The 24,286-nt window shown below is 42.2% G+C and overlaps 1 protein-coding gene and 1 long non-coding RNA gene across 2 annotated transcripts in view; one reads left to right on the top strand and one right to left on the bottom strand.

The window, feature by feature from the left end:
- Positions 1-1,030: 1,030 nt before the first annotated feature.
- LOC310659688 (uncharacterized protein) overlaps positions 1,031-24,286 on the top strand; it is a 44,013-nt gene continuing 20,757 nt past the window's right edge. The window contains exons 1-8 of the mRNA XM_083403340.1: positions 1,031-1,486; positions 4,498-6,614; positions 8,707-8,821; positions 10,466-10,548; positions 10,897-11,022; positions 12,484-12,542; positions 12,848-12,998; positions 21,597-21,766. Of these exons, the coding sequence (XP_083259466.1) occupies positions 4,613-6,614; positions 8,707-8,821; positions 10,466-10,548; positions 10,897-11,022; positions 12,484-12,542; positions 12,848-12,998; positions 21,597-21,766 (2,706 nt within the window). The 5' untranslated portion in view covers positions 1,031-1,486; positions 4,498-4,612. The remainder of the gene's footprint in view (positions 1,487-4,497; positions 6,615-8,706; positions 8,822-10,465; positions 10,549-10,896; positions 11,023-12,483; positions 12,543-12,847; positions 12,999-21,596; positions 21,767-24,286) is intronic.
- Positions 11,995-18,916, bottom strand: LOC310659785. The gene is made up of 3 exons (XR_014503004.1): positions 18,696-18,916; positions 12,876-13,006; positions 11,995-12,097 (listed from the first exon to the last, which is right to left on the bottom strand). It is a non-coding gene; the product is annotated as an uncharacterized lncRNA (long non-coding RNA).

Below are 24,286 nucleotides of genomic sequence, written 5' to 3'. Positions count from 1 at the left end.
GTATTAACTTATGGTCTGTGTGTGTGGTTTGGGAGCTGCACGGTCAGGGAAAAAACAATGCTGTCCAGGGTTGTAAAGACTGCGGAGAGAATAATTGGGGGCACTCTTCCCACCTTGGATCAAATCTATGCTTCCAGGGGCCATAAGAAAGCTGCAGAGATAGCGCAGGATAGTGCGCACCCCGGAAATGATCTCTTTCAGCTTCTGCCTTCTGGAAGAAGGTACAGGGTTATTAAGACTAGGACTAGCCGCCTGAGAAACAGTTTCTATCCAAATGCGATTTTGGTTTTAAACACAGTGTAAGGTAGTCTTGGGACACGGGTGGTGCTGTGGGTTAAACCACAGAGCCTAGGACTTGCCGATCAGAAGGTTGGAGGTTCGAATCCCTGTGACGGGGTGAGCTCCTGTTGCTTGGTCCCTGCTCCTGCCAACCTAGCAGTTCAAAAGCACATCAAAGTGCAAGTAGATAAATAGGTACCACTCTGGCAGGAAGGTAAACGGTGTTTCTGTGTGCTGCTCTGGTTCGCCAGAAGCGGCTTAGTCACGCTGGCTCCCTCGGCCAGTAAAGCGAGATGAGCGCTGCAACCCCAGAGTCGGTCACGACTGGACCTAATGGTCAGGGGTCCCTTTACCTAAGGTAGTCTTTATGTGAGTATATTGTATTCAATTATGGGGTATCAGAGTTTTTACGGGCTGACCAGGCTGGGATAGCAGGCTTGTGGGTTTTTGAATGTCTGATGTAGATTTTTTTCAATTTCGTTGTTCTGTATGGGACAATGACAATAAAGATTACCGTATCGTAACTCTCTCACCCAACTGCTATGACCGATAACAAAGTGGAAGAAGAAAGCTCATTTTCTTCGTCAGGGTCATGGCGCCTCCTAGTGGAGCCAGCAGGCCTGTGCCGGTTTTTATTCCCTTTCCTTGAAGCCCCTCGAGCCTCCATCTCCTCAGCGCGTCGAACTCGCAAGAAAGTCCAATGTCTTCCCAGGGAATTTGGCGGCGCCCCGACAGGGAAGCGGCAGGACGCCCGGCGGCTCCCCTGCGCCATATGCCAAGGCAGCATATGCCAAGGCAGCTCCCCCTTTCCGGAGCGGGCTCGAGCTGGCGACCGCTTCGCGCAAAGGGACCGCGCGAAACCGGCGCGGGGAGTCACGAGGAGAGCCGCTCGGCGCCCCTGAAAAGAGAAGCGCTGAGGGGAAAACCGACGTCCCTCTTTGGAGGCTAAGCCGCCTCCCCGCCCGCTTTGCCGACTCCACCCCCAGCGGCCGGTTTCCACGGGGACAAGAGCCCCGCGCCGGAGGCAGAAGAAGGAGGCGGCTGAGGCGCCGCCCGCAGCCTCCCTGCCTGGCTGCTCCTGCGGGTCGCGGGCTGGAGAGGCGCCGCGCGGGACGGGGCTCCCTGGCGAACCGGGGCGCCGACGAGGAGCATCCCGCTCTTCCCAGGCTCGGCCCCGGCAGTCTGGCCTCTGCCGCTTGGTGAGGAGGTGCGTTTCTTTCCACTCGTAGCCCCCCGTCGGGGACGCGGCTGGCTCGAGGTTTTCTCCTCAGAGGAGAAGCCCCGGGTGCAGCCCTGGCGCCGTCCCGCTTTCGGGCCCTTAGTTCGCCCCCCTCTCGGGCACTTGCTGAGGCGAGCGGGCCTTTCCTTCCGCTGCTCTCTACCCTTTCGTGTAAAGAGAGAAATAAACCTCACATAAGCCCCGTGCATTTTCTGGGCGCGAATCGCTCACGCCTCACCAGAAATTCGCGGGTTTTGTGAAGGTGCGAACTTGGCGAGGGACGCGCGCGCGGGGCCAGATCGGATCTTCTGGGCCTGCCGAGTTGGAGGGAGGGAGAGCGCTTTGAAACCTCCTCGCCTGAGACCTAGAAACGCTGTCTTTCAACAACAAAAAAAGCACATTACAGCTTCTGGGCAGTATCCAGCACCTGAAGAGCAGTGCCGGATTTACGTATAAAATTTAACGGGGGGGGGGGGGGAAGCTGGATGTACCTTTCCAAAATATAAGATAAAAAACAACTACTTTATTTTTATTTCAGTTCAACAATTACTTTGATAAAATACATATTTTGTTATGTGCAAATGGCTTTAGATAACCTATTAGGTCCATAAATTATCATATGCAGTGGTGTCCAAACTTTTTTCAAAGAGGGCCAGATTGGATGAAGTGAAGGGCCGTGAAGTTGTTGCGCTTTTTTATAATTTTACCCCAAAGTTGTTGAGCTTTTCTTAGGATTGAAGTTGTTGAGGTTTTTTTTTAGGATTTTACCCCAGGAAATAAACTGCCACAGGGGCCGGATTAAAACGACCAGCGGGCCGGATTAGGCCCCCAAAACGAATTTAGGACATGCCTGCCATATAACATATATTCAACACAAAAAGCAGTGACAATTTGTTGTTGACGAAGGACAGCTGGACATATAAAGGGCCCCATTACCTTCAGTAGTTTAGGGCCTCATCAAACCAAAATCCGGCCCTGCCTGAGTGCATTCACTGAACTTTGATATATCTGTGCAGCACAGTGCTCTTTTTCTAGAAAAAGAGGTGCCGGATTTGGCCATTAACTTCTCCCTTGTTCTCTTTGAATGGCGGAGCTGAGCTCCAGTGAGCTCCGGCTCTAAAAAAAAGCCCTGTTTATATGTTACGGAGTTGCAGCATATTGTATTTATATATAACCTCACACAGCAGCATGTTGGCATATGGAAAGGGTTTACACAGCACTCAATGGCCTCATTGCCAGGGAATTTTGATGCTGTGAGACATGTTTCCCCCTCTGTCTTAAGATCCATGTAACAGTGGACTCATTGCCTTCGGTTGTTAATTAGCGTAAGGCAATCACGACAACATGAGTTCATCTAACCCTCTTTTTGAAAAGTCACTGGTGCCTTCTGGGAAATGAAAAAACAAGCTGTAGGCATTATTTCTTTTTTGCCTGTCTTCTCCAAATCACCCCTTGATGCCTTTGTTTCCTCATCTTTGTCTCTTCCTCCTAGACTTAACATTTATTTCCCATATGGGCTGCCCTTCTCAATATTGAAGCAATATTGAAAGTGAACTGAATTAATATCCTGTCTACAATATTATATTAAAACAAGAGTACAATCAAGTTACACCTTTAGGTGGCAGTTTGAGACTATATTTTATTTTGAAAATGAATGCACAGTTTTGTTCATCTGTAATTACTACGGTATATTTGACATGAGAGACATGTGTCCAGTTTTGATTTGTTACAGCCCACCTTTTCTTTATTCAAGAAAAGGAGACCTGTGCTTTAGGTCAAAGCAACCAGCCTTACTTAGTCAGTTAAACTGGGAGATAATGACCTGCCCAAGACGACCCAGTTGGCTTTGTGGCCAAGTGCATAACTGAACTTAGCTTCCACATAGCTCAAATTGCCACTGCACCATACTGATGTCTTTCTCTTCTTGATTATGTGGTTGAAGTAGCTTAGTTTTCTTTTAAAATAATGTCGGGCCCTCAGTCCTGAAAAAGGTGTGTTCAGATATGAAGCTTTCATGTTGCAGCCAGCCTATACCGTGTTTTTATCATTACCTTTCTGGTAGTGAGCTCAGGTGCTGATTGCTGACAAGACTGTAACAGAATTGGGACTACTAGGAATCAAGAGGGAGGTACAGAGTGGTTTGGGAATTCCTGATTCTTGGAAAAGGACAGAAATATTTTTGGGGAAACCCCTGAAGCCCCCCCAAAAGCCTCCCTTAGACAAAAACCAAACCCACCACTGAGAACTGGTCATGCTCACTTGCCCCAGAATGTGACTGTCAGCTAGAAAAGAAAATGTGGGGAGGGGAGAGACAATAGTGGAATGTCCTAGTTCCTCTTAGTTTATACTATTCAATAGGTGACTCAGTGAAACATTTTGTTTCATGCCTACTTGCTCCTTCTAATAACAATCTTTGGTGGCTGAGTGCCTATACATTTAGCAGTGAAACTCAGTAGCAGAGAATTCTGCATATCTAAGGAGTCTCCCAACAAATACACACACACACACAAACAGCCACAGACAGCGCAGTCCAATAAAGACCCATGGGGTTCCAGCAATATAGATAGCAGTTGAGGCTATAGAGGTAAGAATTAGGACTAGATCTGCTTAGCTTCAGCAAAACCGCAACATTTGTACAAATAATTTATTAGGCCCTTTCCCACCATATTGTTTGTTTTTTCATGCATGGTATTGATAAGCCATCTTATAACTATGTTTTTAAGACATCTCACTACAAGATATTAAAACCATTTGAAATGCATAAACAACGAATTTTTGTTCTTCTATTAACCTGATTTTGCTTGACACTTCAGTGGGCTGGTTTTTGCTACAATCTTGTTGGTGATCCCTACCTGTTAGACAAATGCAAAGGTTAAGAAGGTGGCCCTGAATGTAAAATTTATGACAGAATAGACATTTTAGTCATGTGGACTATCCTGTTTGCACTGCCAATAAATAATTAGAATAGCTTTCATGTATAACTCTGTTTGTTTCAACAGATTGAGCATCTGTCTCCTAAGGTAGAATCACTCTGCTGGAAGTGAAATTGATACGGCATGTACACAGAATCTGACATTCTCACGACTTAAGCGGCTAACTTTCTATGGAAGGACAATGTCTGGCACTGTTGGTGATGCTAATAGCCCAAATTCAGTCAAGGCCAAAAGTATCCCATTACATTCTGTAGCTGGTGCTAGCATGGGCTTTCAGCAGCCCAACAAGTCGCTAAGCAGAGGAAATCATTCAATTCAGAGACTCTCTAGTGTGAGCTATCCAAGAACGGAACAAGAAACAAGTAACACAAATGAACCACCACACAGAAAATGTTTAAGCAGTACCTACATATCAAAATTGGATAATCAACTACTTGAGGATGCAAGCATTCCTGAGACACAGAAACTGAGAATGGTTGCAAGCTGGGCAGAATTGTTTCATGATACATCTGTTGTTTGGGACAACCTGCAGGAAGCTGGAAAATCTACCTTGGATTATGATACAGTGGTTCAAAACAGCAGTGGTGAAGATGCCATAAATAAAAATGCTGACAATTTGGAAATGAAGTTATTACATGCACATGTTTTAAATCCTTTCATAGCCTCTGAAAATAGCTCGGCGCGTGCTGAAAGATGTACTCCTCCTGTTTTTTTATGTTGTAATACATCACCTCATCCTTGCAAGAGTTCTGCTCAAGCAACTAAGCCTGAGAAAGAAGGAAGGGATATTATGCTTTCCACCAACATTTCAGAAGAATGTGAAGTTGAGGATGACATGCATAGTAGCACTAGAGAAGCCAGTTCTTTAAATGCTCATAATGTGTGCATGCTAGATGATTCATGTACAATTACAATGGACCAGCACAAAAATGAAACTTTTTTTTGGCCTCCTCTCAGTGATAGTTCAGATGAGGAATTTGCAGATGTGAAGATTGATTGTCTAAAACTACCAGAGAGCAAAGAACACACAAGCCTTCTTAACAGTGATGTTGAGGCAGAAAATATTAAACTCATCAATTTATCTGTGCTGGAAGGCAGACACTCCTTCACAAAAAGTTCTGACATCTGTGAAAAATGGAATCCAGGAACAGAAAAGCTCTTGGAGATCAAAGAAAACAAATGCAAAGATTTCATGTGGACTCTCAAACCTAAAGCTTCCAGTGGGACCAATGATGTTGGAGAGACTACAGACAGAAACATCCCTTTTCATCTCAAAGTAAAAAAAGATGCATTAAGGGATGGGAGTTCAGACTTTCAGCCTCTAAAGAAAGGCATCGATCAGAGAAATGCATTTAAATCTGAGCATATGCTAGGGATGGTTAAAACTCTAGAAAGGAAGAATATCACAGAAGAACAAGCAAATAGTACATCTAATGGAAAGCACTGTAACAGAGAAGAAAGGGAAACAGAATTTAAATTCCTGATGAAAGATCCAGCCATGCAAATTAAGAGTTTCTGTGGGAACACAGAAAACAGTACTTCAGTCTGTCTGAATCACAGTTATAAAAGCACTTGCTTGGGCAGTAGTAGTGACTGCGTTTTGTTAGACATGCTTCTCCAGTTTACTGATAGTGTAGAACCTAAGTCCAATACAGTTCCAATATATGTGCACGGTGATATACATGAAAATGTTTCTGAGGGTGTTGCAAAATCAGTAGTAGGTTCTAAAAAGAATACAGAAGAATTTCTTGTCCCCAGAATAAAAGCTGATGGTGATGAGAAGCTATTTTGGAATGACAAATCCCAGTTTGATTCCAACCACAGTGATAGTGTTTTGGCAAAATATTACTTCTATTTGAGTTATCTCAATAAGTCCAAAAGGCTTCAGCAAGAGGTTGATGGCAATCTTCTTTCTTATCAACAACATTTTGGAATTTCTAAAGAAGAAAAAATATCCACACTCAACTACCATAAGGGTGGTAATATGTATGAGCATAAGGCTACTGAATATATGAACAATGACGTAAGCTACTGTGAGGATAAAAGTTCTGAGGTTATAAAACAGCAAAGCCTTCCTGAAAAACAGGAATCAAAGTCTTCTTTTTCATGTAACAGCCCTGAACATTTTTCTAATCTATTATTGACGGAAAAGAAACAATTGGAGAATGGACACATTTTGAAAGGTAAAAATAGACTGATGTTGTCTAGCAAGATTGTGATGTATATATATATATGATTTTTTACACTTTTGCATAAAATAATGTGTCAAAATAGCTACATTGTTGTGAACATGGAATATAAGTAGGTTTCTGCCAAATTTCATGGAAATGGCTTTATTTCTATACAGGCTGTGGGGTCTCAGTTTTCTGTGTTATGAACATAGCCTTCAAGCCGTTTGTAAACCCATAAACACACAAAATATGATTGTTTTAAAACTTGTAGCGTACGCAAAGGCTTTTTCTAAAAACCTAGGCTGCACTTACTTAACTGAGTGCACACACCACTGAAGACAGTGACACTTCTGAGAAGATGTATATAGGATTGCACTTTCCATATGTTGCACATCAAACTTTTAAGTGCCTTCGGTTAAGCTTCTGTAGCACCCAGAGGCTACTATGTGCAAAATGAGTTTGAAAATTGCTCTAATGATGGCGTGCCTCCTGTTAATGTACTCACCAGCCCCCAGGCTTTCTAGCCACTTGGAGTGGCTTGGACCTTCACAAAAAGATGGAGAACATTAAAAAAGGCAGCCCTTTGACCACCTCGTAATAATGGAAGAATATTTAAAAATCAACATTTTTATGTGGATTTTCAGAAACAACCAATAATATGGGACAGAACATACCTGGAACTGGCCACATGCAGAACCGAGACACACTGTAAATAGACATCCATCCATTCCTAGCAAAAGGCTAGGAAATGCCGGGAATTATGAATGAATATCTTTCCCAATATATTATTTATTTGTTATGATTCTACTTAATAACATTAGAAGAATTCTGAGTGACCTGGTCCCATGCTACTCTAGTAATGTTTATAGCGCCGAACCAATATTGGGTGGGGTGAACCAGGTGGCACTGCCAGCTCTGGGTTCATTTGAAGTTGTGTCACATCATGGATATGGCTCCTATGCTTCTGCAATAATGCATGGGCAGAAAAAAAAAGGCAAAGAACACAAGCAGGAGTACATGGCCAAAACAACATGGCCATTGCTCAACATAAAGCTTAGGAAGGCTGGTTTCAAGCCAGATGGGTTATTGCTTGGTCTAATTGCTATGACACCACTCTTGATAACAGAGTAGGGGTGGAAGTCCTCTTCTGGTCACTCATGTAAGGAGAAGCTGAGCATGTGACACTGCTCTACATTTTCTGGACCAAAACAAGTGTGATGTGGGAACTCTGTGGTCTGTTCTCCCAACACTTCATCATAATCAAAAAGCAGCTGGATCAGAGCTCTAATTTCGATTGGAACAGAAGGTGAGCTCTAAGGGAGTAGAGTTAACCCTTTCCCTTTCTGTGCTGATTTTGTGAGTGAATCTCCCTTCAACTCCCTTTATCATGCCTGTTTTCAGCTCCCAAGCAGAGCTAATAGCAGTTTGGAGAGGGGAGATTGATTGTGGAAGTAGGGGAGAAGAGTTAAACATTATCTCTCTAGCACCACCTCTGCTGTCAAAATCAGAGCATCCACAGCTGTTTTTGAGCTTTACTTTCTAATTTGTTTAATGAAAATATTGGGAGAACTGACTGTGGATCTCACAGACCATATCTGTTCTGGCCATTTTAAGTTGCCTTTTGTACCATCCATGCCTTACGCTTGGCAGTGAATTAAAAGAGAAGATGCTCTGAATGTATGTTTGGGAATGAATTCCTATGTAAATATTGGCGCTGTGGTCTAAACCACTGCGTCTCTTGGGCTTGCCAATCAGAAAGTTGGCAGTTTGAGTCCATGCAATGGGGTGAGGTCCTGTTGCTCTGTCCCAGATAAATATGGTAGGTACTGCTGCAGTGGGAAGGTAAACGGCATTTCTGTTGCACCAGAAGTGGTTTAGTCATGCTGGTCATGACTCTGAAAGCTGTCCGGACAAACAGCAGCTCCCTCGGCCTGAAGCGAGATGGGCGCCGCACTCCATAGTCACCTTTGACTGGGCATAACCATCCATGGGTCCTTCATATGGAAATACGCATCCATGTTTGTAGATGATTATGTCATAACCCTTGAGTCTGCTTTTATTGTTATAACTATGGAACTACCTGTGACTGCATTGTCTTTTGTAGGCAAGAAGCTTTTGGGGGCCATGAAAATCAGCACAGATGCGGTTGGTCTTAAGAGGTGTTCTGAGAGATCCAGTGCTGTATGTGCATCTTTCACACAGAGAGAGCTGAAGCCAAGGTTTGCCCTTTTATATTTACCATCCAGTGATGTGTTATTGAATGTATTTTCTTGGCTTTTGAAAGAAGGATGGGTTTCCCCTAATTCCCTGCAGGTAGCCTAAGTGAAATGTCTGTGTTAATTTCCCATGATGTCAAGATTAAAGTTTTACAAAGAAACGAATAGACCATCCCTTTAAAAACAATGGTTTATGTCTTAAAGAGAACTTTGATTTATTGTGGTTTTCCCTGCAGGCCTCTTCTCATTTAATTTAAAAGGCTACTTGGGAATGAGTTTCATTAGAACTGATACAAGAAACCCTAATAATAGTTGTAATCACTTTCTACACCTATGTGTACATTTTTTCAGCATCATAATTATGTGTTATCAAAATGTATGGGTTTCATCAGTGATGAATATATTCATCATGTTTTGTGCTTACATAGGCAGAAATTACCTGATCATTTTTTTTCTTCTGGAAGATCTTTTGTGTGAATTAATTTAAGCAATTAAAATACATTATTTGCCTTTTAACTGATTAATTATAATTTAAATAAGTTTGTGTTTTACCAAAACAGCAATATTGGGTGTCTTTTGCAATCATTAACGATGTGTAAAGTATCTACTTAGAATCTAATCCCTGTTACTATACAAAGCTATTTTTAATATTTTGTTCTTTTCTTATAAAATTTAATAACCCCTCAAAGATAAACATGTATGTTCTTAATCTGTAGTTTGCCCAATTGAAAGTCCTTCTCCACAAAAATATTGTGAGAAAGGTCACTATTATTCTTTCCTTTTAGATAGTTTAGAGGGGACAGTGGCTCAGTTTAGGTATGATAATTTTGAGCTGATTAAACCTTGATTTATTGGCTATGTGCTTGTGTGTTCCATCCTCTCCTGCATATTTATTTATTCATTGTTGCCTTATTTGAATGTGTCCGGGTGACCTACACACACAATTAAAAAACAACCACCATTTTAACAAAAAGTTAATCTGTGATATTTTACTGTATTTTTTGTTTCTATGGAAGCCGCCCAGAGTGGCTGGGGAAACCCAGCCAGATGGGCGGGGTACAAATAATAAATTATTATTATTATTATTATTATTATTATTATTATTATTATTATTATTGTTATTATTATTATTATTATTATTATTATTAATAAAACAGTACTTTGCTTTGGCACGTCTATCTCTTGATTACAGTCTCCTGTGACTTCTGAACCTAGTTTTAACTTCTGGATTGTAAGTCCCAATTAAACCATGGTTTCTTGATTTGGATGTGAGAAGCAATAATAGACTCATAAAGGAAGGAACAAGGAAGGGGAATGTGATGATATATCTCATTCTTTGACTGATAGCAAATGATAAGGCATGGTTTATGTCTGAACTGTGTCACTGTATTAACCAAGAATGAGAAAGGAATTGAAGCCATATATCCAACATAGATGTCATCTTTCCCCAACCTGGTGCCCTCCATATTCATTTTGTACTACATCTCCCATCATCCTGACTACTGGCTATGCTGGCTGTGGTTTGTGAGAGTTGAAGTGGAAAATATTTAGAGGGCCCCAGGCAGGGGAATACTTTTCTAAGTCAAACACTCCATCCATCCGTATCGGCTCCCCCCCCTTTAATTTTGTTTGTTTTTCTTTCAATAGATCACAACATACTCAAAGACCAGCAAAGACCAGTGAAAGAACAAGGAAAGGAAGTTATAAGTCTCAGAGCCATCCATCTTCAGGTGTGTGAAAACTGGAGTGACCTACTTGGTGTCAAAGCCTGTGTTCTTATATTTGTTTCTATGCATTGCATGTGAAAGGGGTGCAGGATTGTGGCAGTTGGCACTGTCCTTGCAGGAAATGAGAGCTGCCCCCACCCTGTTTCCTCATGCTTTGCATTGTGGGAGGCTTCAGAATGAGTGGCAGGAAGAGATGTGTCTGCTGTAATTTCTGCAGATGATGTCAGACATCCTGGATGATTTGGCTCAGAATATTTTTCTTGATCTTGTACCTAAATGTTTGTAGAATAGGCTATATTGCGCCAATAAGCTTCCCCCCCCCCCCAGTTACACTTTTCTGCTTTAATATAGGCTGCAACCCTTGTAAACAGACCAGTATGCATTCTGTCTCTGAAACAACTGTACCATGTAAAGTTCAGAAGAAAACATCTAATAATCAGAACACAAGGAAAAGTTTTCTTAAAAATGCAAATGCATGTAATGCCTGTATATATGTTGTGAACTGAGATACAGCTGTCAATCATTCTATGGGTTTCTTTTGTGGGGGGGGGGGCATATCTCTTGTTTTTTCATAGAAGTGAAACCAATTGTATACAGGGGGGAAAAACCCAAACCCCAATTGGGTATGCATAATCTTCTGGGCCTCACCTAAAGCAACTCAGTAGATTTTGGTCCTAATGCATTTAGCATGATATCCATCATTGGGCAATCACCACTGTCCACTTTAGTGAAGAGGAAGATGTATATGTGTGAATCAGTTGGACAAGTAATGTGCCTTTTGATCCGTTGGAAATATGATGAGTGTGTATTTTCTAATTTCTCTGGAAGAGTAACTGCGTTCAGAAAATCTACAGTCCAAACAAAAAACACGTCCCTGCCCTCACAGCTCTCTTGCTTGTGCAAGCTCCTCCATTTATTTCAATGTGGAATTTTACTTATTTCCAATTAATTAGATAGGAAAACTTGGTATGCACATCTCAGCTTCTGTGCCCATAAGAAATACCTGAATTGTGGCATCACAATTTCCTTTTTTGTGTATTGAGGTAGATGTTGGAAAATGAGAGTACTCCTAAAAATTTCTTTTAGGAAAAAAGCACTGGGCATACATGTACAAAGATTTCAGGATGAGGCTGAGAAGCTGCACTCTGGTGACAGGAACATAAGAAGCCATCTTATAGCAAGATGAAGGGTCTATCTAGCTCAGTATGGTCTGTTGACAGTCAGCAGCTGCCCAGGAATTTGAACACGAATCTTCCTTTCTCCATCTTACCTGGAGATGCCATGGTTTGAACCTGGGTATGCAAGATACAGTAAGTGCTCTACCGCTGAGCATTTTGTGGAAGTGGGTGACTTTTGCAGAATATTATTCTGTGATCCTCAATTCTGCATGGAGAATTAAATGGAGATAAATGTGGAGCACGAGGGTGTTTTTGCATCCAGCACTTCCATTGATTAATCGATTATTTATTTATTAATTTGGAGCTTGTCAGTTCCTCCTCCTCCTCCTCCTCCTCCTTGCTTTCCAGAGCCGAGTTGATCTGCCAATGAGCTCCTGAAGCAAGCAGAAGGTGTCATGTGAAAAACAACAACACCCAAACCTCTCTTTAAAAAGACTTACATTTTTTAAACAATTTTTCACAGGGTAATTCAATAGATGAACTATATATAGTCATGATGCAAAAATTGACATGATCCCATTTGAAAACTGGGTTTTTCTAAGAAAGCTTTACTATTTGCAGTTAAAGCGGAACCCATTGCTGTGCAGTAATTCTTACAGGCTTATGTCTGTTATAGGCTGGTATTAAAAAATATTCAGGCTACAGATTTTTTGAGACACAGTGCAATTCAGAAAAGGTCAAGTTATGCAATATGCAAGGATTCTGAAAGGTTTGCTGAATTAGTGCAACTTTAGGGGATCAAATCTTTTTGCTTCCACAGGGACAGAACTCAGACAGGAACACGAAACTGCTGTTAGAGAATATGATGAAATAAATACAGTAAGTATATTTTATGGTAAGTATATTTTGTATATTTTGTGTGCTGAATAACATAGAAGTTAGAAGCTTTGGAAACAATTTTTTAAGATGGGAGACTGACGTGTTTCTGTCCCATCAAGAATAGGCTCCTCACAGTTACTAGTGAGGCAAAGAAAATACAGTTTTGAAATTGGATCAACTGAGTTTTATTTCCTTCCTGTCTTGCTCAGGCGTGTGCCATTGCTTTGTAGTTGACTGGCTGCATTCCGCCCCCTGCCCCACCCCCATTATTTGGCACAACACACAGGAATCTTTTTGATTTTTAGGAATGGCATAGTGACAGCAAGCTCTTACCATGGCTCCTTCTTCCTGATGAATTGTGGCTTTGCATCTTCTCGCTGCTGACTCATAAAGATATTACTCGGGTTTCCCAAGTTTGTCAACGTTTTCATCGGCTTGCAGGAGATGAGTCCTTCTGTAAGTACCTTTGGGAATGGATAAACAGTAAGGTAACCAGCCTGGCAAATTCAGGCACCATGGTGCCTGCAAAGGCTTTCACTGGTGCCCTGGGTGGGTGACCCAGGTTCTGAGGTCTCATGGGGAGCGGGGAGTCCCTAGGCCTCCTAAAAAGAAAGTTATTGAGCAAAATGTGAAAGCACCTTCTAAGCAATTTCTGTGAAATGAGATCATGTATGGGCATCTTGTACTGGTTCTGAGGAATTGCTGCTATTAGGTAGCAACAGCATCAGTGTATGTTTGTGTAAATCAATATTCAGGACCAGTCAATGATCAGGACCAGGAGGACATAGCTGACTTAGTACGGTAAGCAAAAGATTGTCAGGGAGACTGTCTTGTCTAATTTTCTCTTACACCACACACTCCCTGGCAGCCATTTTGTTATGTCACATCCCCACATAGCAGCTATTTTTTGACTGGCGCCTCCACACCCTCAAAATTTGATATATGCCTGTTGGTCCAGAAACACGCCCCCCCCCCCCCCAATTCTACACACAGAAACTGACTGTATGGGCAGATGAAAATTACTTCAGTGGTGGTGATGAGACATCTGAGGGCAGAAGGCTTGCTTTCAGGGTGCCAGGCAGCCTACATGATGCACACAGCTCTGTGGCCCCCCTCACCCCATTGCCCCCCACTCACCGCTCTTCCTGGTGCTTGCTCTCTGCCGATTTGGAAAACATACTGTAATGGTGTGAACAGGCATCGCATTAGTAGAGCAATGCCTGTGATACCTGCTGGAACCTGTTGCATTGCATCTATTGTCAGTCATACTCAGAGTAGGCCCACTGAAATGAATTGACATGATTAGCTTAGGTCTATTAATTTCAGTGGGTTTACTCTGAAAAGAATTAGCACTGTGATACAGCCAGTTATACTTATTGTGTATGTTTTCCTGCCTCACAAAATAGTAAATCCACGTCTATCTATCGTCTACCTATCATCAAAGAATCCAGCAGAATCCTTTGATGGATCCAAGTCACTTCTATGAACAGAAGGAGGCCTTCTGCTTACAGAAGGTCTGGATCAAACCTGCCACGTGGGGCAGAGCTGCTATACTACCTTCTAGACAGGTGGGTTGCTACTGCATCCAAGGAGGCAGGGGGTGAGGTTGGAGGGGTGCAAATGCACTGATGAAGCCAATCCAGCACTCCTGCTGGTGTGTTTGCACTGTGCCAGTCTTCCTGTCACTTTACCCCCTTGCTCCTACTGGTAGGCAAGAGCAACTTTCCTTCTGAGAAGCTAGGAAAGAGCAGCTCCGTCCCACTGTATGAGCCATTTCTGGCTACAGAGCCATGGCTTCTTATCTTTGGATAATGAAGGGGCCTTGTAATTTTTATACAGAGAAATTAAGCTTCTCATTTTACTACAGTGGTGCCTCGCAAGACGAAAAGAATCCGTTCCGTGAGTCTCTTCGTCTAGCGGTTTTTTCGTCTTGCGAAGCAAGCCCATTAGCGGATTAGCGCTATTAGCGGTTTAGCGGCTATTAGCGGCTATTAAAGGCTTAAGGGATTAGCGGATTAGCTGCTAAAAGGCTATTAGCAGCTTAGTGCCTTAGAAAAAGGGGGTGAGGAGCGGGAAAAAAAACCCAGGAATCGCAAGACATTTTCGTCTTGCGAAGCAAGCCCATAGCAAATTCGTTTTGCAAAGCACCTCCAAAACGGAAAACCCTTTCGTCTAGCGGGTTTTCCGTCTTGCGGGGCACCACTGTACTTCCTTCCTTAAAAAGGAAAAACAGAAACAAAACGATATTTGTTTAAAGTGCCAGATCCCGTTGTATGAAAGTGGGCCAGCTCCTGCTGGCAAATTTCTGAGAAAAGGAGCGTGCTCAGGGCTGTGGCTAGGGAGGAAAACAAACTGAAGGTCAACTGCTGTAGCAGGTACACCTGCGCTTGTGTCACATTCCCACACTGAATTCCAAAGCAAACACTGAACACCTTGGGCAAACAAAGGTGGGCAATTAGACAAAGCCAAGTGCTGCAATTCACTAATGCTGCATAAATGTTGTAGAAGTGAATGCCTCTTTGAGTTTTGTGCTTTGTTTTTAATAACCAAGGTTAGCGTTATGCCTGATCTTTGAATCTTTACAGAAAACTTCTGATTTGTTTTGTGGTAGAAGCAGCTTGCAAACAAGAGAGAAAAGAGCAAATTTATGGCAAAAGTTTCAGTAAGGGGAGGGAATGGGTGAACTTATGTATGAACTTCAGTAAATAAGCCAAACAGTAAAATAAGTTTGATTTCCTGGAGGTAATGCAGAGTTCTTTGTCGTGACCTTTGTGGTGAACTTTCCGGTGACTTGGATGCAGCCAGGATTGCCCGACATATCCTTTATTTCTTTTGATTTTCTGAAGTGAATGCTTTCTGCATGGTTGGTGTTGCAAACAAGGTTTAAACTTTATGGGAAGAAAATTGAAGGAAATAATGATTGAGCAGGAGGAAACAAGGAAATAACTTTCAAGCAATATGATTACCAGGATCCAAAGAGGCTGACGAATACACGCTGAGCCTTACCTTCTGAACACTCACCACTTTTGGTGGGGCATTCAGATTGAGGCCAAAGCCGCACCATGCATTTAAAACGCTATTATACTACTCCAATCGTTACAGCTTTCCGCGAAGAATCCTGAGAACTGTAGTTTGTTGAGGATGCTGAGAGTTGATAGTGGACCTGTATTACTCTCACAGAGCTACAATTCCCAGAGTTCCATGGGAAGAGGGATCAGTTTTTAAACCAATCTGGAAATGGTAGCTCTGTGAGGGGAATAGGGAAGCCATGATTGTTAAAGTAGTGTAATACTGTTTGATAGGTGTGGTGCAGATGATGTGGCCTAAAGGTAAAGGTAAAGGGACCCCTGACCATTAGGTCCAGTTGTGACCGACTCTGGGGTTGCGACACTCGTCTCGCTTTATTGGCCAAGGGAGCTGGCGTACAATTTCCGGGTCATGTGGCCAGCATGACTAAGCCGCTTCTGGTGAACCAGAGCAGTGCACGGAAACGCTGTTTAGCTTCCCGCCAGAGTGGTACCTATTTATCTACTTGCACTTTGACGTGCTTTAGAACTGCTAGGTTGGCAGGAGCTGGGACCAAGCAACGGGAGCTCACCCCGTCGCGGGGATTCAAACCGCTAACATTCTGATCAGCAGGTCCTAGGCTCTGTGGTTTAACCCACAGCGCCACCTGTGTCCCTTGCACATGTGGCCTAAATTGTACCTAAAACAGCACTCTTCTTTCTAACAACTGAATCTTGCTTAACAGATTCTGAATGTTTTCACAGAGCATAAAATGTTAGCAGTAACAGCCAAGGCAATGGACAGTCTACAGAGGGTTGCTTGTGCTTTCATGGGCTAGGAGTGGGGCCAAAGAGAAGCTTTTGGGAGCACTTTACCATGGAAAAAAGCAGTGCTGGAAACAGCCATAGATGGGACAGGAAAAGGAGGAGGCTACTATGAGTTGAAGACCATATAAAAAACCTGAAGGATCCCCAAACTGTCATACATGGGTGTTCAGAGGGTGCTAGTGTACAAAAAATGGCCCCTGATTCCACCTTCCACACTAAGACTGGACTGAATACCTTCCCTCCCTCATCTTTTCTTGTTTTGGAAAAGCTAAACTAATAAATCGGTAACAGTTTGTTTGCACAGCTTATAACAGATGACTCTGCTTTGAAAGAGCACTTGATCTGTGAGCTGTTTGTGCCAAGCAAAACTTCACCCCTAAATAAAACACTCTTGAACACAGGAAGATGCATGATTTGCAGCCCTAAAAATGGTACTGATTCTCATAGAATAATGTTCATTCGTGCAGTGAGTATTTGAAATTTCTCTGTGTTCATTGGCAGTGGTGGTGGTATTATCCTTATTTAGACTGCTGTATTTATCTTTGCTTCCTGTAGAGGAGAGTTGACTAACCTGTGGTCCTCCATATGTTAGTGGACTTCCTGCTCCTAGCCAATATGGCCAATGGCCGGGGATGATGGGAGTTGTTGCCCAACAACAGCTGCAAGCTGCAGGTTAAACACATCTGTTCTCGAGAAACACCAGCATTTCACTATTGCTCTAAATTGCCTCTCACTCCTCTAGGGACACGTGGAAAGTCATTTGGAGAGCCAGTTTATAAATATCGCACAATAAAGAAAAAAAGAGAGAGGAAATGCAACATCAGAATGAGGACATAAATGTTTACAAATGTTGTATGTGCTAATGCACTTGTCAAACTGTTCATTATTTATGGACAACTTCAAGGCCCCTGCTCTTCCTTCTTATAGTTATTTATCTTTAGACTGGACTAAGACCAGATAGCCATTGAAATAGAGTACTGAGGATGCATGACCATCCTAGAGGTCAAGCTGAACCAGGCTTTATGAGCCGGTGTGATGGAGTAGTTAAAGTGTTGAACTGGGAAGAGGAAGACCTGTATTCGAATCCCCACTCTGCTGTGAAGCTCACTGGGTAAACTTGAGATGGTCACTCCAGCCTCACCCACCTCACAGGATTGTTAAGAGGATGAAATAAGGACAGTGAAAGACTATGAATGCTGTCTCTGAGCTTGGATGAAGGGTGATATTAAAACATCCTAACTTCAGTGGAGGGTCCACATTCCTTTGTAGAGCCACAGCTGCTCCTGGGGTGTTTATATGGTAGTGTGATCAGCCACACACCAGGAAGGGTGAAGATGGATAAATTAAGAGCTGTTGAGGCTTTGAGGGGGAGCCAATAAGATACATGATATATGGGAGACCATTGCCAAAATAACATGGCTCTGTCCCAGCTCTTGAAAAGAGCCAGTTTCAAGGCTCCAAACTGGGTTCCTGAACATAAAAATATACAGAAAATGGTTTAATCTCAAACTGCATATTTCCAAACCATTTTATCTTTAAAGCCCTAAACGGCCTCGGCCCAGTATACCTGAAGGAGCGTCTCCATCCCCATCGTTCTGCCCAGACACTGAGGTTCAGCGCCGAGGGCCTTCTAGCGGTTCCCTCATTGCAAGAAGCAAAGCTACAGGGAACCAGGCAGAGGGCCTTCTCGGTAGTGGCACCTGCCCTGTGGAACGCCCTCCCATCAGATGTCAAAGAGATAAACAACTACCTGACATTCAGAAGACATCTGAAGGCAGCCCTGTTCAGGGAAGTTTTTAATGTGTGATATCTTAGTGTATTTTTGGTCTTTGTTGGAAGCAGCCCAGAGTGGCTGGGGAAACCCAGCCAGATGGGCAGGGTACAAATAATAATAATTAATAATAATAATAATTAATAATAATAATTAATAATAATAATAATAATAATAATAATAATAATAATAATAATAAATATTATTATTTGTACCAATCCATACCATTAACCCTGGGATTCATATTCAATTTATTTATGAATATATAAAACATCTACCTTTTTTCCTTTTTTGAAATAGACAGGGTCAAATGCTGTGCCGGGTGATTAGTCACTGTTGGGAAGCATGGGTGTAGCCAGGACTTTTGTTGGGGGGGGGGGACAGAACTGACGTGATTGGTCAGTTAGTTAAGTATTTCTATTGTTTTTCTTGCTCTAGGGAAGGCAGCTCCCCCCCGGTCCCCCCCCTTAGCTACATCCATGTTGGAAACCGATCTATGAGTTTTTAAATGTCTAGGGCACGTAGCGATTTTCATCAAACTTTTGCTACCTCCTTGCACTGTTTCTTGGCCAAGTCTCTTCAACAGTTTACCCAACAGCTGAATGCTAATTCCGTTGCTATGTACACTAGTGAGTGACGATAACAGGACACACAGGAGGAGAGTCGAACCCTTCAAAGAGCCCTTTGCTTGCAAATACGTCTGGATGACTTACTCAGTTCTTGAGAACCTCTTCCCACAGTACTGCTGACAACAGGAATCAAATGTCTCCCTGCCCCACACACATTAAAGCAGTTCCATTAAAACAAAGTGTTTAGCTCTTTCCGCTTCATCCTAGGGATGCTAAGGCCTGGGACTTTTATCTCTCTTTCCTTGGCCACAGCACATGCGGGGGCTGCCAGTCAGTCACCTGTAGCTTAACATATCCTGACGGAAGGAGCTGGGTTCTTAAACACAAGAAAGAGACCAGGGAAATAACAAAGGAGGTATCAGCTGGGAGTGAACCACAGGGAACAAATCATTTTCACTAGCTGAGGATTAAAAGCTGTTTCCCCCTGAGAAGGGTGGTGGGCAGGGGAAGGCTTGGAGACAAACACTTTTGGGTACTGCCAGGATTGTATTTGGCAGGAATGCTGGGCTTTTAACAAGCCTGCGGCTACGTGAATATGTGCATATAATTTCAGGTGGTTATTCTTTTCTTTTTTGGGGGATGTTAATGGGTTTTTTAATGCTGGGGCTAATAAGCTGGGTCTTGCGCACAGAGTCAAGCAGTGCAGAACTAATTAGCTGACATCATCAGCGCTGTTCTGCTGGAGGAAGTTGATACAAGGGAGCTGAACTGCACAATCTGATTCTGGGAATGAAACCGGGCATGACCGACGGCTCAGCTATTCTTCATGCAAGGCTGGACCTAGTTGTGAGCAGCGGTCCTCAAGTTCCTCAAATCTGATTAGTCTGTTAGGCTGGAAACAAAGGTAGCTATTGTACTAATTGGACACTTCTCCTTTTTTTATTTATCTACTTCATTGACAAACTTATACACCAGCCTTCATCAAACAGATTCCAGACTAGTTTACAATAAAACAATGTAAGCCACAACATGCAAAAACAGAAGAATTTTTAAAGCAGCAGTAAAATGTAATAAAGAAAATGTTTCACTGCTCTTAAGATGTATTGGTCCTCATGTGAAAACAGTGATGGCATAGGTGAAAGACCATCAGTATGTACAAAGTAAGAATTCATCAGTTTTTGTTTCTTATTTTTCCAGTGTTAACTTCATATTGCTGCATTTCCATATCAACTTTTTTTTTAAGCCTTCACAAAACTTCACTAGCATTTTAGTGCACAATTGTTCAAATAAACTTTTTTTGGCACTTTTTCTTAATAAGCACATTTCTTCAAATAATTCCCCAATGTAATATATTTTGTGTGCTTGTTATTGCTATGGATATTTCCCCCTAGTATATGAATTTCTGTACACATTTTGTCTGAGAACTGCATCACAAAATTCAGATAAATGTGAATTTTGAAGAATAGCTGCATCTCAGGTAGCAGATTGTTATGGGAATTAAGAATTAGGTAATTTCTCCCCCTTCCCTAATAACATGAGGTACTAAGGTTGGAAATTCATTTCCTAATTCCTGGGTTTGAGACCAGGTAGGCTCTGTATGTTTGCTATTTATATTTCATATTATCCTATATCCTGGAGTCATTGGTCCTCATATGCTACTTTGTTTTGCTTATGGCATTTTATCTGGAGTAGAGCATCTCTCTTTATTATGACAAAATTTATATTGTTGCATTCTTACTTTGCTGCCTATTATATTTAAAATGCGTTCACTAGACTTTCCTCCTCGCCCAAGACTTTTGTTTCCCCCACGTGCTTTTTGTTAAGTTTATACGATAGGTACGGGTTGTCTGCTCTCTCTGTGCTAGATGTTGTGCTTTTCAAAAACTATTTTCATTGGTTTATCCATTTTTATGTACAAAAAGTGTCTCAAACATCTTATGAATGAATGAATGAATGAATGAATGAATGAATGAATGAATGATGGATCACATAGGATGGCGTATGTCTCCTTTCATACCTTCTGTCCCTTTTTTATTCTCCCCTCCCCACCTTGTTAAGATTGGCGGTTCAAATCCCCGCGACGGGGTGAGCTCCCGTTGCTCGGTCCCAGCTCCTGCCAACCTAGCAGTTCGAAAGCACATCAAGGTGCAAGTAGATAAATAGGTACCGCTCCAGCGGGAAGGTACACATGACCCGGAAGCTGTACGCCGGCTCCCTCGGCCAATAAAGCGAGATGAGCGCCGCAACCCCAGAGTTGGTTACGACTGGACCTAATGGTCAAGGGTCCCTTTACCTTTACCTCGCCTTGTTGCTGTAGTGTATCCCATGCAAAGGGGCAGGTTATCCGTAGGGATGATTCCCTATGATACTCCACAATTCCAGGAGTGCTTTCCACAGTTCTGTATCCTCTGCTCATCTTCACTACCACCACAAACAAAGGCCTTTGGCATAAACTTTAGCATTGTGAGAACCTCTGTTTGGATTTAAATCAGCACACCAGTGTGTAGCCCTCTTAAGGTTTTCAAACTAGCTTGAATCTATGTGCTGGAGCAAAGTAGAGTTAAAAATCAAGCTGTTGTGGCTATGCTTCTGAACGTATGATGTGATTGCGCATTTGCCACTGATGTCAATAAATCCTTAGGTGTAATAAGATTTGGCATTGGAGGCCAAATACTAAGTACTGTTGATAGCATATTCCAGGAACACATTATTCTTCTAGACATACTTAACTCTTGACTTGTCTTTAATTTTGACTTTTGGGGCAAAGCCTTTGTTTGCCTAAATATTATTTCTGTTGTTTATTTAAAAAGTAATAATAATAATAATAAAATGCTATAAGTATCAGTCTGCAGATTAAAAAACCTGGCTTCTCTATCCCCAGGGAAGGAGATCCACCTGACGAACTGCCACTGCTTGAATGATGAGTGGTTGATCAGTTTGGGGAGTCGCCACCCCCAATGTTTCACTCTTGATCATTGCCACGATGAAGCCCAGAGAATTACTGAAGTGGGGTTAAAACAGTTCTTCCAGCACTGTGGAGAATCTCTTAAGGTAGCACTGTGCTTTTGGAGAAACGCCATTTGGTCTCTGCAATTTCCAAAAACTTTAATAATGAATAACATTTTATTATTATTAGCATTTTACTAAGAGCTTGGACTGTGGACTTCTATGTGAACTTAATTTTAAAAACCTTTAGAAATAATAACCTATACTATGTACATCAAAAGTGGGGTACCAGAGCCCCTCCCCAGATGTTGCTGCACTACAGCTGCCACCATCCCTGATGATTAGTCAGGCTGGCGGGGCTAATGGAAGCCCCACCACATTTTAAAGGCATGTTTTCCCGGAGGGGCAAGAGGTCCTCCACACAGTGGTTTGCTGAAATGCTGTATGCAAGGTCTCTCCACCCTCCATTAAAAAGCTTGTCTGGTCCTGCCTGCTGTCCCTCAGGCTGTAGCTGGCGTGGCTGCATGTTGGTGGTGACACTAACAGCAGAGTGTGACGGCATCTTACATAGTAAGGGAATACATAATATTCCCTGTTGAATATACACAGTTGCACCCTTACATTCAAGGGGCATCCTTACATTCAATAAGCAGTTACAGTTTACAAATATTTGGCAGTAGGACAAAGGATATCACTCCAGGCACTTCGGATATTCCAGCATATTTGGGAGTTATATGAGAGAGGACAAAATATTCCACAGCTCTGAAGTTTAGTTCCTGTAAAATATTTACTGGTTCAGTTTAGAAAAACAAAGCCACATTCTGGATCCTCACTTGACAAGGCAAATAATCGGAGAAGCCATACTTTATGCTACATTAGATAAAGGTAAAGGGACCCCTGAACATTAGGTCTAGTCGTGGCCGACTCTGGGGTTGCGGTGCTCATCTCGCTTTATCGGCCGAGGGAGCCGGCGTACAGCTTCCAGGTCATGTGCCCAGCACGACTAAGCCGCTTCTGGCGAACCAGAGCAGCGCACGGAAACGCCATTTACCTTCCCGCCGGAGCGGTACCCATTTATCTACTTGCACTTTGACGTGCTTTTGAACTGCTAGGTTGGCAGGAGCTGGGACTGAGCAACGGGAGCTCACCCCATTGCGGGGATTCGAACCACCGACCTTCTGATCGGCAAGCCGTAGACTCTGTGGTTTAACCCACAGCACCACCCGTGTCCTGTATTCCTACAGTAGTGAATAAAATAAAGGTTTAGTTGAGCAAATCTTGATACAAGCTGAATCCAAGGACTCTGTGATATCTGTGGAAATAAGCACAGAAGCAGGTGCACTGGACAGGCAATTAAAGCAGACTCGAAATTGGGAGGTGGGATTAGACAAAAGAGGAACTGCAGGAGCAGGCCATCTCCTACTGAGCTTAGAAGTGGCATCCCAGAGGGAGGATAGGGGGTGTAGATTTTAAGCAAATGCATTATAATGAGATGTGTGGACTGCTTATATCTACAGATTAACGAACAATTAATATATTGTTCAGTTTTTGAAAAATCAAAATGATTAATTCTGTTTTTTACTGAATGGATTCAATTCTCATTTGAATACTTTAAGAGAGAAATTGAGAAAGAGAATGAAAAGGGCCCACAAGAGGGAGCTCATAATGCCAAATGATATATAATACTGCACATAAACTCTTCATATTAATTTAGCAAAATATGTACACTCTACATACAGCTGAGCAATTCATAGAATTGAGTAATGTCTATTTTACTTACAACTTTGTGCTGTGTGGGGGTCTGGTTGTTGTTGCTGTTCTAAGTAAATAATGTGGGTTTTTTTTAAAAAAAATGTATTTTTAAACCCTAACCTATGACTTTTACAGCTAGAATATAGCCTACTGTACAAATGTAAGAATCACATGCTTAGCCTACTTCGTTGTGCCTTTGAACCTGGCCTCATTTTGTCTCTGACCCCACACCCCTTATTGTAAATGAAGAAATCACTGAAAATGTAGATTCCAGAAATAGCTCCTCACTCCCCACAATATATACCACTTAAAATCATTGTTAGATGTTGCCCTGTTGGTCTTAAACCATAGATAAGAATATTAGTAATCGGGCGCCTCACCTGCTTAAAAAGTGTAGCTGAGTAACAAAAGGAGTTTAGTTAATTTATTAAATCTGCATGAATTTACATCTGCATTAAAACAATAGTTGGAAATAGAAACAAATTGTGGCAAAAACACCTTGATGTTGACTACGTTTTAGCATGATCACAAGTTCCCTTCATTCAAATAAGGGAGTTCTGTAACTTGCTAGGCTGGTGGTATGTCAAAACTGACTTAGGGACACCTGAGGGATTATAAAAAATAAATGGCACTATTTCATAACACACTTTTTGTTTTTTCTGAATGCAAAGCTCAATGTGGATATTTTCTATCATATATTTTTAAAGTTGTAGATTTTATACTGGTCATACCATAGATGTTTACTTGTAAATTTTAAAAGTTTTAAAGTTGACCCATTTGTAGCCACACAGATTTCCACCATTAGCACTCTGAAGTTTTATGAATATTGGTTTAGCAATTAAAAGTTAGAGCCTAATAGCCTTCATTAAGGAA

The sequence above is a fragment of the Podarcis tiliguerta genome (assembly GCF_965153285.1).
Source record: "Podarcis tiliguerta genome assembly, chromosome: 11".
Classification (NCBI taxonomy): domain Eukaryota; kingdom Metazoa; phylum Chordata; class Lepidosauria; order Squamata; family Lacertidae; genus Podarcis; species Podarcis tiliguerta.
The sequence above is the reverse complement of the archived record's forward strand: the minus strand, read 5'-3'. Positions and strand labels throughout refer to the sequence as shown.